General features: G+C 43.4%; 1 protein-coding gene across 6 annotated transcripts in view; it reads left to right on the top strand.

Moving 5' to 3' along the window:
* Nucleotides 1-12,918, top strand: part of LOC108095158 (mitogen-activated protein kinase kinase kinase kinase 5) — a 54,259-nt gene that overhangs the window by 38,109 nt on the left and 3,232 nt on the right. For 3 of the 6 annotated variants that reach the window (XM_017196101.2, XM_017196102.2, XM_017196100.2), the window contains exons 4-10: nt 3,759-3,857; nt 4,367-4,665; nt 5,402-5,489; nt 5,849-5,912; nt 8,725-8,763; nt 11,242-12,577; nt 12,791-12,917. In XM_017196101.2, coding sequence (XP_017051590.1) covers nt 3,759-3,857; nt 4,367-4,665; nt 5,402-5,489; nt 5,849-5,912; nt 8,725-8,763; nt 11,242-12,577; nt 12,791-12,917 — 2,052 coding nt within the window. The remainder of the gene's footprint in view (nt 1-3,758; nt 3,858-4,366; nt 4,666-5,401; nt 5,490-5,848; nt 5,913-8,724; nt 8,764-11,241; nt 12,578-12,790; nt 12,918) is intronic. The other 3 variants (XM_017196105.2, XM_017196104.2, XM_017196106.2) reach the window with 3 other exon arrangements.

Here is a 12,918-nt window from a genome sequence, read left to right as displayed (position 1 = left end):
CAGCTTCTCCTGCTTCCTTTTAGGCTTTTCTGCTGCAATGAGCAGCGGTAAGCTGCTTTCCAAATCGCAGCAAAGGAAATCTCGTAAAAATCTGGGAACAAAAAGAACCCACAAATTTCTTCATTGAAAAATTATAGCAGAATTTTGAGGAATTCCGAAAGTAACATGGTTGTATAAAGTTCTAAAAGATATGTAAACTGCTTTTTTAAGCTGAGATTCTCACCCCGTATTTCAAGGCTTGTTTAAAATTCCCGCCTGGGGCTTTAAGCTGATGATGCCGGGGCAACGTGCAGTATACGCAATTTGAATGTAAATAGCAACTTATCAGTCACAGGCCATGTGCGGTAAAAAAATAAAGGATCCCTGCAAGAGGGTGTAGTTTGTCATGACAACTTGCAATCTTGCGACGAGCAGACGAAGCTGCGATGATGATTTGCATGAGCAAACATTTTTTCCGTCGTCATCTCATCGCAGGGACTTTCAACTTTGAAGACTTTGCAAATGAGATTTTGCGGTTACGCGGACCACCAGTTAAAACCCTTAGAAGTTCCACACAAAAACCCACAGGCCCCGCTGTCCGCTCACAATTAATTATTTCAAATGCCTGGCTCTGCACTTAATTAAAATTCTCACAACCCTTCATTGGGCCGTTGACACTCGCCAGCTAATTAAGTTATGACAGCTGGCTCTTCACTCTTCGCCTCCTTAATTTGGCCAAAGAAAGGCGAAGGCGGAGCTTAGAGAGTCCTGGCGCTAATAAAAACCTAAAACCAAGTTAAAGTTCATGACGTTTACAGTGAATAGCGGAGAGTGGCACATAAAAACCGGCAACTGATTTGATTTCATTTACGCCAAATTGGATTTATCCCACTCCGACTAAGCAGTTTAATTTTTAATACCGTCTTTTGTCCTTTGCGTTTGTCGTAAAAGCGCAAAGCTGTCATAAAGCAAGCTCGTAGCGCTAATTTGATTTAAGATTTATTTGAATGGGCAAGAAGGAGTCAGTGTGTGTGTGTGGGTGTTTATGTGTGTGTGATTAATGTGCTGCAATTTGTGCAGCGAAAAATAGTAAAACAAAATAGCAAAACTAAGGGTTTGTAGACAACTCCAAGTTGAACGACCTTGAGGTTGCTCTGCCCTTTGTTTCGCCCTGTTCTTTGTTGCCACTTTTGGCTGCATTTTCATGACGTTTTCGGGCTGAGCGAGCATCTTTTGTGGCATGTCAATGTGGCGGAGTGTAGTGTGCAGCGGCAGTGGCACTGACAGGGCGTCGAGGGGATTGACGGGAGGCCTTCTGGGTGGTTGGATAGTCTGGGATCTCCCCACTGTATCCCCATGTTTGTGGGGAGTTGTCAAACAATGTGACGTCCGCTTACTGTTATCACTCCAAGTGCTCTTCGCTCCAGCCTCCGTTTGCCATTGTTGTGTTTGTTGCGACTTCTGTGACAAATGTGGTGATAAGTACACACACACCGACACACACCGACACACACAGACACACACATTTTTATCCATCTATCCTGAACGTCTGCATAGGAGCTCGAGGTCAACCACGGGTCGTTTGTACCTCATGCATACTCGAATGTACATGAGTCAATTGCTGAGTTTTCATCGATTGCCGGAATGACGGCGAATCTTCTTCTGATCCCAGATATGTCATTTGTTTGTGGTTGGTTGCATATTTTCAGGCGAAGTTAAATCGCACACTGAAAAAAAAATCCTTCTAAAAAAGGATAATTTTTTGCTCGATTATAATATGTTGTATAATTTGTACGGTGCTCAAAAATTTTTTTTAAATGTTTTTTTTTTTAACAGTAGAATAATTAAATATAAGAGAGTTTGCTATTATTATTTTTTTTGAGCTCCCGTAATTCTAAACTAACAAAATATTTTATTAACTTACGTTGGGTAAAAAGAAAAACTAAGAGCCAAATTTAAATTTTCTTTGGCTGATTTTTGAGTTTCTCCATTTTTAAAGTACTTAAAAGTAGCTGCGTCATTCTCAATGAATGGAAAAAAGACCTGACTCTTTAAAATAAAATACTGCTAAATCACTCCATTTAATTTTTTTACATAATATGCTAAGCCGAAATGCTTGCTTAACATTCCTTAACTCTTAAGTTTGAAGGCTTTAAATTGTTACCTTCTTCGTGAGTCGGTCCGTTCTGTCGCTCGTTTTTTGAGGAGTCTTGTTCAAGGAATGAATAATTTAGCTGCTTACAATCCTAAATGTTCTAACCCGAATGCTACTGATCCCTCTAATCATGAAGTTTATTTATATTACCCTTGATATCTCGGGTGATAGTATTTCTCAGTGAGTTTTTGTCCTTGAAGCCCAGAAAAACAAAGCTCAATGCCAGCAACAAAGACGGAAAAGAAGGAGTCTGGGGGAAATGCGAGAGCCAGAGGTTCCGGGGTGGCGACAGACTGACGCTTTTATTATTCAATAAAAAGGTGCTTACGTTTGTGTTTAGTGTCATTAACAAGTCAATGGCAACACACGATGAGCAGAAGCTTCCACCTCGCTGGCTTTGAGCCGTACCGCCCACTCACTCCGCCCCGCCCACAATCCACATTTGGCTCATTCAGCCGCAGTTATGCCATAAAGATGAATTTGCGTATGCGAATGCGAATGAGTGTGCGCGTGCGGGATGTCCTTAATGTTTCCCAGTCGGCGAGTTGACGGAAATGCGTCTTGGCATTAAATAGATGCAACCTAAAAGCCTGCCTGCCATCGTTTTTTTCCAGCATTTGCCATTTAATTCCGCCGGCTGTCTTCTTTAATTCCAGTGTTCTCTTTTCTTTTTTTGTGCTCTGCTCCTTTTTTTCAGCAATTAACAAAATGATACTTGACTGGCTGTTGCTGCTGTCACTTTGTGGATGAAATTGCTTTCCCCCCATCCGTTCGTTTCTCTGTGTGTTATATCAGTTTCCCTGTTTGTGCACTTGTTTGTGTTGCCCTTTAATTAAAATGCATGCGAAAGTTCAGGGAATTCGCATTGCTCCGGTGCTTTCAATTCAGCCTCCGTTCCGCATCAGTTTGCCGGATCGAAGCTCAAACAAGAGCGGAAACAATGATGAGGAGGTGGCCCCCGGGGCGAGACCGAAAAACCAGTAACTTAAACTTGGCCGACGTATCAAAGAGCCCGCCCGGCATCAAAACCTGATTTTCCACCTTCGTTGTGGTTTAATTAAATTGAAAATACAATTAACTGCCACGACGACGACTTCTCTTCTCCACTTGTCAAGTGAGAGGAAAATTAATTTTCTCCGGGCGCCATCCATCCAGGGAAACTACTCTAGCAGATGCCGTAACTATGCCGTAGCTTGGGCTGCTGTTGCTGGCGCGGCAAAATTGTTGCCTCGTTGCAACATGGCGTATGAGTAATGGACGCATTAGCCTCACTCCACTCCTTGCGACGGTCATAAAACGTGCGCCCAAAATGAAGCGCAAAATGTGTCGCAAATGCCTTTGCCACTCCCCCGGATTTGATTACCTTTTCTCTGCATAATTCAGCAATTTGTTTATTTGCACAATTGTCACATTGACGCGTAAAAAACGCTAATTAAATTAAAAAACATCGCTTGCCGGGCGAATGAATAAATGACAACCAACATAATCGGCAGCAATGAAATTAAATGTGTGAATGTTGCATAATTAGCTGGGTCAGCAACTAAAAAAATCCGGTTATTGATAGCCGGGATATTCATTAAATCAGTCAATAAGCTGTTTCTCCTTTTTATTCCATCCATTTTAGGCACGCCATATTGGATGGCACCCGAAGTGGCGGCCGTGGAGCGAAAGGGTGGCTATAACCAGCTATGTGATATTTGGGCCTGTGGCATAACCGCAATTGGTAAGTCCTCCATTTAAATACTATTTAACTAAAACCTTCCTGAACAAATAATATTTAATTGCACGAAATTTCTATAATTTTCATGAAATTTAATATTATTTAAGTAGCTTTACATATTCGAATTTCATTTTCTAATTTACAATAAATCAACAATTAATAATGCAGTTTTGGCTCCTTGCTTGCTCGGCAATAAATAACTCAAAGAAAACTTAAAGTACAATTTTCATCATCCAATAAAATAAATCATAAATCATGCATTAACCCAATTTATAAATCATGTGAACGGAATTCAATGTATTTATAAATTGATTTTATCTCAAGCCTCAGGAAGTTTCATTTATATATGTACATCGTATTATGTTTTCCCGTCATAATTTGATTAAGACAATAATGTAAATACTTTTTAGTTAGTTTGATGCAAAGATTTGTCCTTACTTATTGTAGTTTGTTTGTAACCACAATGAGATTAACGATTACTAATTCCTTATTTGTTCTACTATCAAATACAGAGCTCGCTGAGCTGCAGCCACCGATGTTCGATCTGCACCCGATGCGGGCCCTCTTCCTGATGTCGAAGAGCGGCTTCAAGCCGCCGACACTGAACAACAAGGACAAGTGGAGCCCCACGTTCCACAACTTCATAAAGACGGCGCTGACGAAGAACCCAAAGAAACGACCCACCGCGGAGCGCCTGCTGCAGCATCCCTTCGTCCAGTGCGAGATGTCCTTGCGGGTGGCCAAGGAGCTGCTGCAGAAGTACCAGAGTCCCAACCCGCAGTTCTACTACTATCTCGATGGCGATGAGGAGGTGAGTGGCCGCACTTTTTCCTCCCCCGTTGAGGTAATGGGGTCAGATAAGTGTGTGGGGATGGCAGGCAGGCAGGCAAGCAGCCACTTGGCACCTTTTGCGTAATTTATTTACGCTTTTAAAGAAGACAGCAAGGCCAACAGGAGAAACTTTTCTCAAGCCAAAGCTAAAGCTCTCGGGGAAAACATTTCCGCTCCGGTGCGTTGCAGGATTGGTCAACAATTTAGTGCGCCATTAGGCACTTTTGGGTTGGTTGGTTGCCTTAAGGCTAAGTCCTCTAGGGCGACCTAATTAATTGCCCGCCAAAGTCGGTCGAACTAATGCAGCTGTCTAGACAACCGGGCTTATTTAACGACATTTGCAAATACGAAATCAAATTTCAATTTAATAGGCTTTGCAGCAGGGACAGCAATTTTAAAGAGACTTTCATGGGCAAACGGATGCTGTCAAGTCATAAATCTTCAATTTGTTTGGATATTTTGCAAACTTTTGGCAGCCGGTGGCAAATAAGTTTCCCTGCTTACTTTCCTAGCCGTAGATATTCAAATTTTACTTAACTTGCTTTCTTCTCTTGCGAAAATAACGCATCACGCTCAAAAATCCCAATATGATTTTGATTTATGAGATTTTATCGCAGTCGGAAACTTTGTCACCGACTGAGTGACGATGGTGGGGGAGTTCTTACCCGCCCTCAAACTGGGTTTAAAAGTTTCCTGTTTTCTCTTCTTTTTTCCAGTCTGTGGCCAGTGTGCCACAGCGCATTGCCAGCAAAATGACGTCACGCACCAATGGCGTGCCAGCGCAAAATCACACACTAAAAACAGGTGAGTTTGGATGATTAATAAGTTGAATGCAGCAAACAGACATTTAACAATTCATTTTGATTTTGTACAATTTTTGTATATTTATTCCTGATTTATTAATATTTTTATAAATTATCTTATTTAGAGCTAAGCATACTTACATTAATAGTTATTATTATAAATCTTTTTTGAAAAGATTTTATGTTGTCTAAAGCCATACACAATAATATTGAATACTAAATTCGGTAACCACACCATTTCGCAATAAAAATATCTATCAAATATCTATTTCTCTGCTTTTAAAACAACTTTGTATATGATATCTAAATATTGTTGTAGGTATAATATTTTTATAATCCCCATTTTCTTTTTTTCCCAAGGAATGACGACGAACTCGACGTGGAACGAGCGATCTTCTAGTCCCGAGACGTTACCCAGCGACATGTAAGTGCAGTCGAACCTTTTCCTAACGCTTTCCTCTGCGGTTTGCCTGGACCTATGCTACAGTTTTGTCTATGGTTTTTCTTACTTGCGGGACGGATTAACTCCGCTTCAGTTTTGGTACTTCGGTTTCAGTTCTCACACTATCACACACACACAAACAAACACAAAGACACTCCACTATGTACACACACTTGTAAACTAAATGCAGCCCGCGGATTCACCAGCTTGAAAATCACCCAGCATCATTTTGGGAAAATTTCCCACAGGGAAAGAGGGGGTTCGGTAAAAATGCATCAGCCATTGGTCAAAACCATTAGATAAACAGTTTTACAGCCACTTTTCCGTTTTTCTCTATCTTTATATATTTTTAGTCCCAGCGCCGAGCGATCGAAACCGAAATTGAGCGGCACCCTGATTATGAACATGTCTTTAAGGTTAGCCAAAAGTGGGCCATAATCCAGATGGCAACCGAATTGCATTGCATGTTGCGCTTTTTATGCTGTCCAAAAAAAATTCTTAAGGCCGCAGCACGCGCGCTGTGTAATTTGCTCAAAACTTTAGACTTGTGCAGAAGCAGAGTCAATTTTTTTTTTAGCTGCACGTTTTCCGGGAGCTGGCTGTGTGTATGTTTACTTTTGTATTTCGCTGCATTTTCAGTGTGTACGAGTATGTGTATGGCTGCTATACACGCTTGCGCTGCTTAGTTGCCGCTACGTGTTCGCCCCGGCAACTTGTGAATTTTTCATCCACTCCACGGACGAGTGCGAGTCCCATTCCCAGTTGAGCCCTATTCCCAGTTTCGTTCTCGGATGTATAATTGCAACCTGGCTTGCATGATTCCCTTGGCGGGCTTCAAAACTTGTGGGCTATTTAATTGCCAGCCAGAAGTAATTACGTCAGGGCGGGAGGGCCGCCGACCAAGTGTGCTGCAACATAATAATAATAAGCAGCTTCAGTTCCCGGATTACAGCGGCTCGGAAAACACAAAACTCGCAAGAAAGGCAATGAAGAATTGGGTCTGCAAGAACAACAACTAAAGTAGCAGCAGCAGCAGGAGCAGCATCAGGAGATAGGTGGCAGGACTTGAAACTGAGAGTAGTGAGTGGCGGGTTCCATGGGTTCCTTGGGGGTGCAGCAGGAAAAGTTTCCCAAGAAATCAATTAACGCAGCAGCTAACTAGAGCGGGAGCAAAGGATAGATGGATGGCACATCAAGCATACGCCCCGTGGCACGCAACTGCAGATAGAAAATGTTGGCCAAAGTAACGAAGTATCGAAGTAACGAACTAACAAGAACGCAAATTTTCTTAAAATAAAATCAGAGTTTTTTAGAGAAAAGCTGAAAAGTTTTGAAGTTTACTATTCCCTATAAATAATAAGACCAAAAAAGGTTTTGGTTTATATGTACTTATAAAGATAAAGTAACAAACAAAGAAGTTAACTTAAAGTATACCTTTATTTTTAAATATGGGAATTTGAAACCATACTTAGGGAATTATATTTAAGTTAAGATTGTGTTGATGTAAATACTTTAAAATTGAATTGAAATTAATAGGAGATACAAAGCAATTATAAGTACTAGGACCAGATTCTTCTCAGTGCAGGCTCTAGATGGGGCGCCATTTGTCATTTTAAATGATTACACATTGTGGGCTGCTGATGGAGGGGATGGCACGTTTAATAAGCTCCTCCAGCGATCGGAGGCGTTGGACGATGATGCCGGGTGGCATGAAAGGCAACACTTTGCGGCAGCCGCCACTCGACTGGCGTCGCAGACAACAAAGCCGAGTCACTTTGTCTATATGCACGCGAGTGCTCCTCCATAACGAGAGGCTCCACATTTCATCCCCAACCAAAGCGAAACGCGCCTCATTCGAATTCTGATGCCCAATTTTATTGAAGCCATAAAAACGGCTGCGCCAATTTCTATGTACTGAGCGCTACTTACAAGCGACTTGCTGGCTAAGTGCCACACCCCCGCCCCCATTGACTACGCCCCCGGCCACGCCCCCACATCCGGTGCTTTGTGGCGCCCGAAAAGTTTCTCCAGAAGCTGCTGGCTCGTCTTACGCCTTTCTCCTTGGGGCCGCTCGACCGTCATGGTTAATTTCATTTAAACCGTCATAAGCAGAAAGTACAACAGGAATTTATTTTCGCTTTTTGTTTACGCTGCCATTGTTTGTTTTTTTTTAATATTTTTTTTTTTGCGGCAAAAACTCTAAGAACAAAAAAAAGGGGGGAAATTATTAATTGCCTAGGCGGGAGGAAAAAGATTAAGATGGGTGAAAAAGCGGCAAGAATGCTACATTTTTTAATATCCCGTTTTATGGGCCGCTTTCCAAGTGGGAAAATGGGCTGCGCCAGATGACATTAGGGAAAATTATGAACATGGCAAATTAGCTGATGCGTTTAATTGGGCGTTAGAATTTTGTGCTGCCTCCAGCTTTTCCACTCAATCCGGAATTTACCCTTCGTAATGGCTTTAAAGTTAAGAGGAAAATAAGTTTAATTTTTAATACCTAAAAAGAGCTGCAGGATTTCGTAATCTGATAAAAACACACACAAAACCCCGTTAACACTCTCTGATATTTAAAAGTATTTAAGATTCTTGATGCTTTAACGATCTGAAAGTAGCTTTAGTTTTCTATTTGGTCTGCCAAATAATTTTTCTAAACTAACTTTGTTACTTTTCCTACTTTTGTATTTTGTTCCCTTTCTTTTTTTTCTTATTACAAACTTAACACAATGAAATTTTCTGTTGATTTTATTTTCCTTTTTTTCCGTATCTTTGTTTTTGTATTTGATTTTTGTAGGAGCCTCTTACAATATATTGATGAGGAGCTGAAGCTAAGGTAACTACACCCACCAATGTATTCCCTTAGAACCGAGCTTTGGCTCTCGGTGTGCCCATCCCTCAAACAACCACCCCTTTTCACATAGATAAGACTGACCCACACTAACCCTATCATAACTCATACTTTACACTGACTAGCACACCCATTTTTACACAGAAAGATAAGAATATTGGTCTTTAAACGAATACCAAGGGATTCGATATTTTAAATTGTGTTTTAACAAGCCACAAAGTTCACACTAAATTCATCTTAAACGGGAAAAGAATACTTTTATTCTTCATGAAAAACATTGAAAGACATGTTCCTCATTCTAGAGCTCACTAAATTTTAATATTTGTTGTTTATTATTAAGTACCTCACTATGTTTTTCTGCATAAAAACTTTTCACTTTGATTTAGTCTTAAGTTCATCTCGCCAAGGGTATATGTTTTTGGTTCCTTTTTGGCCACCTTCTCATATGCATACACACCTGCAAATGAGTGTGTTTAATCCTGGTAGCCGTCAGATACAAAACCAAACCCACACACGCAAACTCATCACCACCGGAGCTGCTGCATCATTATCATTATGAACCAGGAGCGGCAGCTCATCTTGTGGCCACCTTGGTTTATTACCGGCCATCTGCCCTCAACCCATATTCCCAAAACAAAAAAATAGCTACATTTTCATTACGTTTTTTTTCCCCGTTCCGTTCTGCGTCCATTTAAACAATATTAAGTTACGGTTGCTGTTCTTCCTTCGTCTTATAAGTTAGTTCTACTTGTTCCTCGCACGCATTCTTTGTTTGCCCAACTTCTTTTCGGGCGGCCTTTGTTTTGTCGGTTATTGTCTGGGCGAGGCTTTGTTCACTTTTGCCTCTTATTCCGCCTGAACTTCTGCCTTTGTCTATCGATGGACGACCATGGAGGAAATGCCAGGAATTGAGAAACAGAGCAACCGAATAGAAAATAACGAAAGAACGAACGCACGTTGAGCATACGCACCGTGGGACGTCCGAAATGACCCCTTCTTGGATGGCTCAATTATTTGACCGAACGAATGGCAGAAGAACAGCTCTCAGCTCTCCGCTCTCAACTAATTTATACAGTACAATTGGTTTATATTTCTGGGCAGAATTTATACACCGATGGGTCGCCATGAAATGCGCTCGATTTGTCCTTTGCCTTCGGACCCTTTTTCCCATGTTTATTGTTTATTTATTTGATGTGTGTGCAAATGACCGTCACATTGCTTTTATTGTTATTATTATTATTGGCCAGGCTCTAGTGCAAACAAGTAATGCCACACGTAGTCCGCGTGGTCCAGTGTTGATTTGTCCATCTCAGGACCCCGGAATCTCCCCCCAAATCTCCTAAAATATGCAGCATTATTGGCCATCGCAGTGATTGAGGAGATTGTCGGGTGGGGAAATCTTGTGGAGCCTAAGCTCTTTTTGCCCTAGGGCCGGACGATTGAAAAAACACGATGGAAAACAAATTGCAATTATGCTAACATCAACTGAAAATTCACGAAACTAATTCGGAAAATGGGATTCCTTTGGTCAGATTTTCCTCTCACTCCGTTTCCCTTGGCCACCAGCTGCTGAGATTTTCCAACAAATTCTGTTTGTTTTTGCTTTATTCCGCCTCGTTTTATTTGGGCAAAATTGCTCGCATTTTGTTTTTAGAATTAATTTTCCAAGCTTTTTTTCTGCTGCTGCGATTTTTTTTGTTTTGTTCTTTACATTTTTGCTGCTGTTTTTGTTTATTGTTTCTGTTTTTCTTCTCCGGCTCTTTTCTGTTTCTGTGCATTCATGTGCGAGGCAATTTTCTATTCAAGCATTCGGCATTTTCATTTGCGTGTGTGAATGTGTTTGGATGTGTTTTGTGTATCTTTGAGCATTTGTGTTTTGCATCTCATGCATAATTTATGGCCTTATATTAGTTTATTTATTTATTTATAATGCTCGCAATGAAAGAGCAACTAGCAACCCAACCAACTAGGACATCCAGTAAGTGGGCTCAACCGACGGGAGGCGGTGGCAAGTAATTTCATTAAAAGCGTAATCCGCTTAACACTCCACTTTGCCTCGTTTTGCGGTTTCCCGCGGGAGTTTATCAATTCGATTGCATGCTACAAACAAAAAAATAAAGTAAAAACAAAAACACACAACTGGGAGATCTCGACACACTGCATGCCACACACGGCCAGGATGAGTTTGGGGGTCAGTTCCTGCCTCCTCCGCCACACCACGAAACTCGAACCCAAACTCAAACTCAGACACTTCCCAACCAATCACGCTCTCACCCAAAAAAAACCCCCCGATAAAAAAACAAAAACAGAACCGAAAAGCTATATAGCCATATAGTGATTTATCCCCTAACGATCGAAGAAGAAAGCTCAACATCTCGGCTATCTTTTCTCTCTCTCTCTCGCCTCTCTTCTCTTGTTCTCTCACTCGTGATTCCCTCCGCTTGTCTGTGAAACGCTCTGCAGAGCGACCTTGCCACTGAACAACGACACCAAAGATCCACTCGCCGCCGAGTGCAGTTGCGCCTCCCACAATGGAGGAGGGGCCACCGGGGGAGGAGGAGGAGGTGGAGGAGTGTCAGGCGTTGCAGGCGGGGCAGCCGCGAACGGCAGCAGCAGCAGTGGCAGCAACAGCGGCAGCGGAGCAGTCGGCAGCACCCATCATCAGCACCATCAGCAGCATCACCACCATCCGAATCACCCGCATCAGCATACGCAACATCAAATGCAGCAGTCGCAGCAGCAGCAGCAAGTGGCACATCCCCTCCAGCAGCAGCAACATTTGGCGGCACAGCAGCAGCAACAACAGCAGCAGCAACAACAACAACACCTTCATCATCATCCAATGAGCACGTCCATATCGAGCGGTTCGATGACCGCCAATGCCAACTGCATCAGCTCCTCCGCCTCGCTGGCCTCCATGCCGGGTCTCAGTGCCTATCTGGGAATGGGCACCCATGTCGCCACCAGTGGTGCTGGCGTCGGTGGTGGTGGCCACATGAACCACATGGGCCTGGGACTGGGCATGGGCATGGGCGGTGGCTTGGGTGGCTTCACCCATGGTCTTGGCCTTTCCAATTTGCGCACCACCAGCATCGATGCCGATGACGACGATGATCTGGTGGCTGCCGATGTGGCCATGAATAATGCTGCTGCCGCCGTTCCTGGCAATGGTATCGTTTCCGGTTCCGGTTCCGGTACTGGTTCCGTTACCGGTTCCGGTTGCTCCGCCTCTGCGGCGCACTATCTGCGGTACAGCAGCAATTACCGATCGGCCGCCGCCGCACAGGCATCGCAGGCGGCCCAGCCGAACGCCAACTCGATCTCGATCTTGAACAATTCGAACAACGGCCATGGCCACGCGCCGATCTCATCTAGCATCTCGTCCTCTGCGTCATCAGCTTCGTTTTATAATCGCCTCCTACTCCTCGATAATTCCAGCGGCGATGCAGTCGTCGGCGGCAACGGCGTAGGCGGCGGCATCAACAACAGCAGCAGCGGCAACGGCGGTGTGGCAGGTGGAGGTGCCACCAATGGCCTCCTCGACAAGCACGATGCGGCGGCGGAGGCAACCAACCAAGCTGGCATCAACCAGTCCATCGGCGATGGCTTCTTGCATTCCAACAGCTCGGCGGCGAATTCGGCCGTGGCAGGATCGACTGGATCGAGGGACAATGACGGACCCTCGTCGAGCAACTCATCGCATCTCTACCAGAATCTGCTGAGGAGCAGCTCTGGGGAATCGCCGGCGGGATCCAGCTCGGCGGGCAACAACTGTGATTATCGGCACGAGAGCAACCAGGTGAGATTTTGGGGAGAAAACTGTGAGTTAGGATACGTTTTGTGTTTTATCCGACACTTAAAAAAAAATTTTATTAAGTTAAATATTTTTAAGTTCGTCGACTTTCTCAAATTACTGGCCAGTCCAACTTTCACCCCTCCCCCTTGAAGATTAGGATCCTCACAAAAATAAACTAGGTTTTTTTACTAACCGCTTTCGATTTTGAATCCCCAGAATGGACTAGAGGACTCGCCTCGACGCCACAGCTCCATGGATCAGCTGATTGGGGTGCTCGAAAACCTGGGCAAATCCTCGAGGACACGCAGTCTCAGTGATGGCGGAACTCAGGACGATGACGAAGG

The sequence above is a fragment of the Drosophila ficusphila genome, unplaced genomic scaffold (assembly GCF_018152265.1).
Source record: "Drosophila ficusphila isolate 14025-0441.05 unplaced genomic scaffold, ASM1815226v1 contig_414, whole genome shotgun sequence".
NCBI lineage: Eukaryota > Metazoa > Arthropoda > Insecta > Diptera > Drosophilidae > Drosophila > Drosophila ficusphila.
The sequence above is the reverse complement of the archived record's forward strand: the minus strand, read 5'-3'. Positions and strand labels throughout refer to the sequence as shown.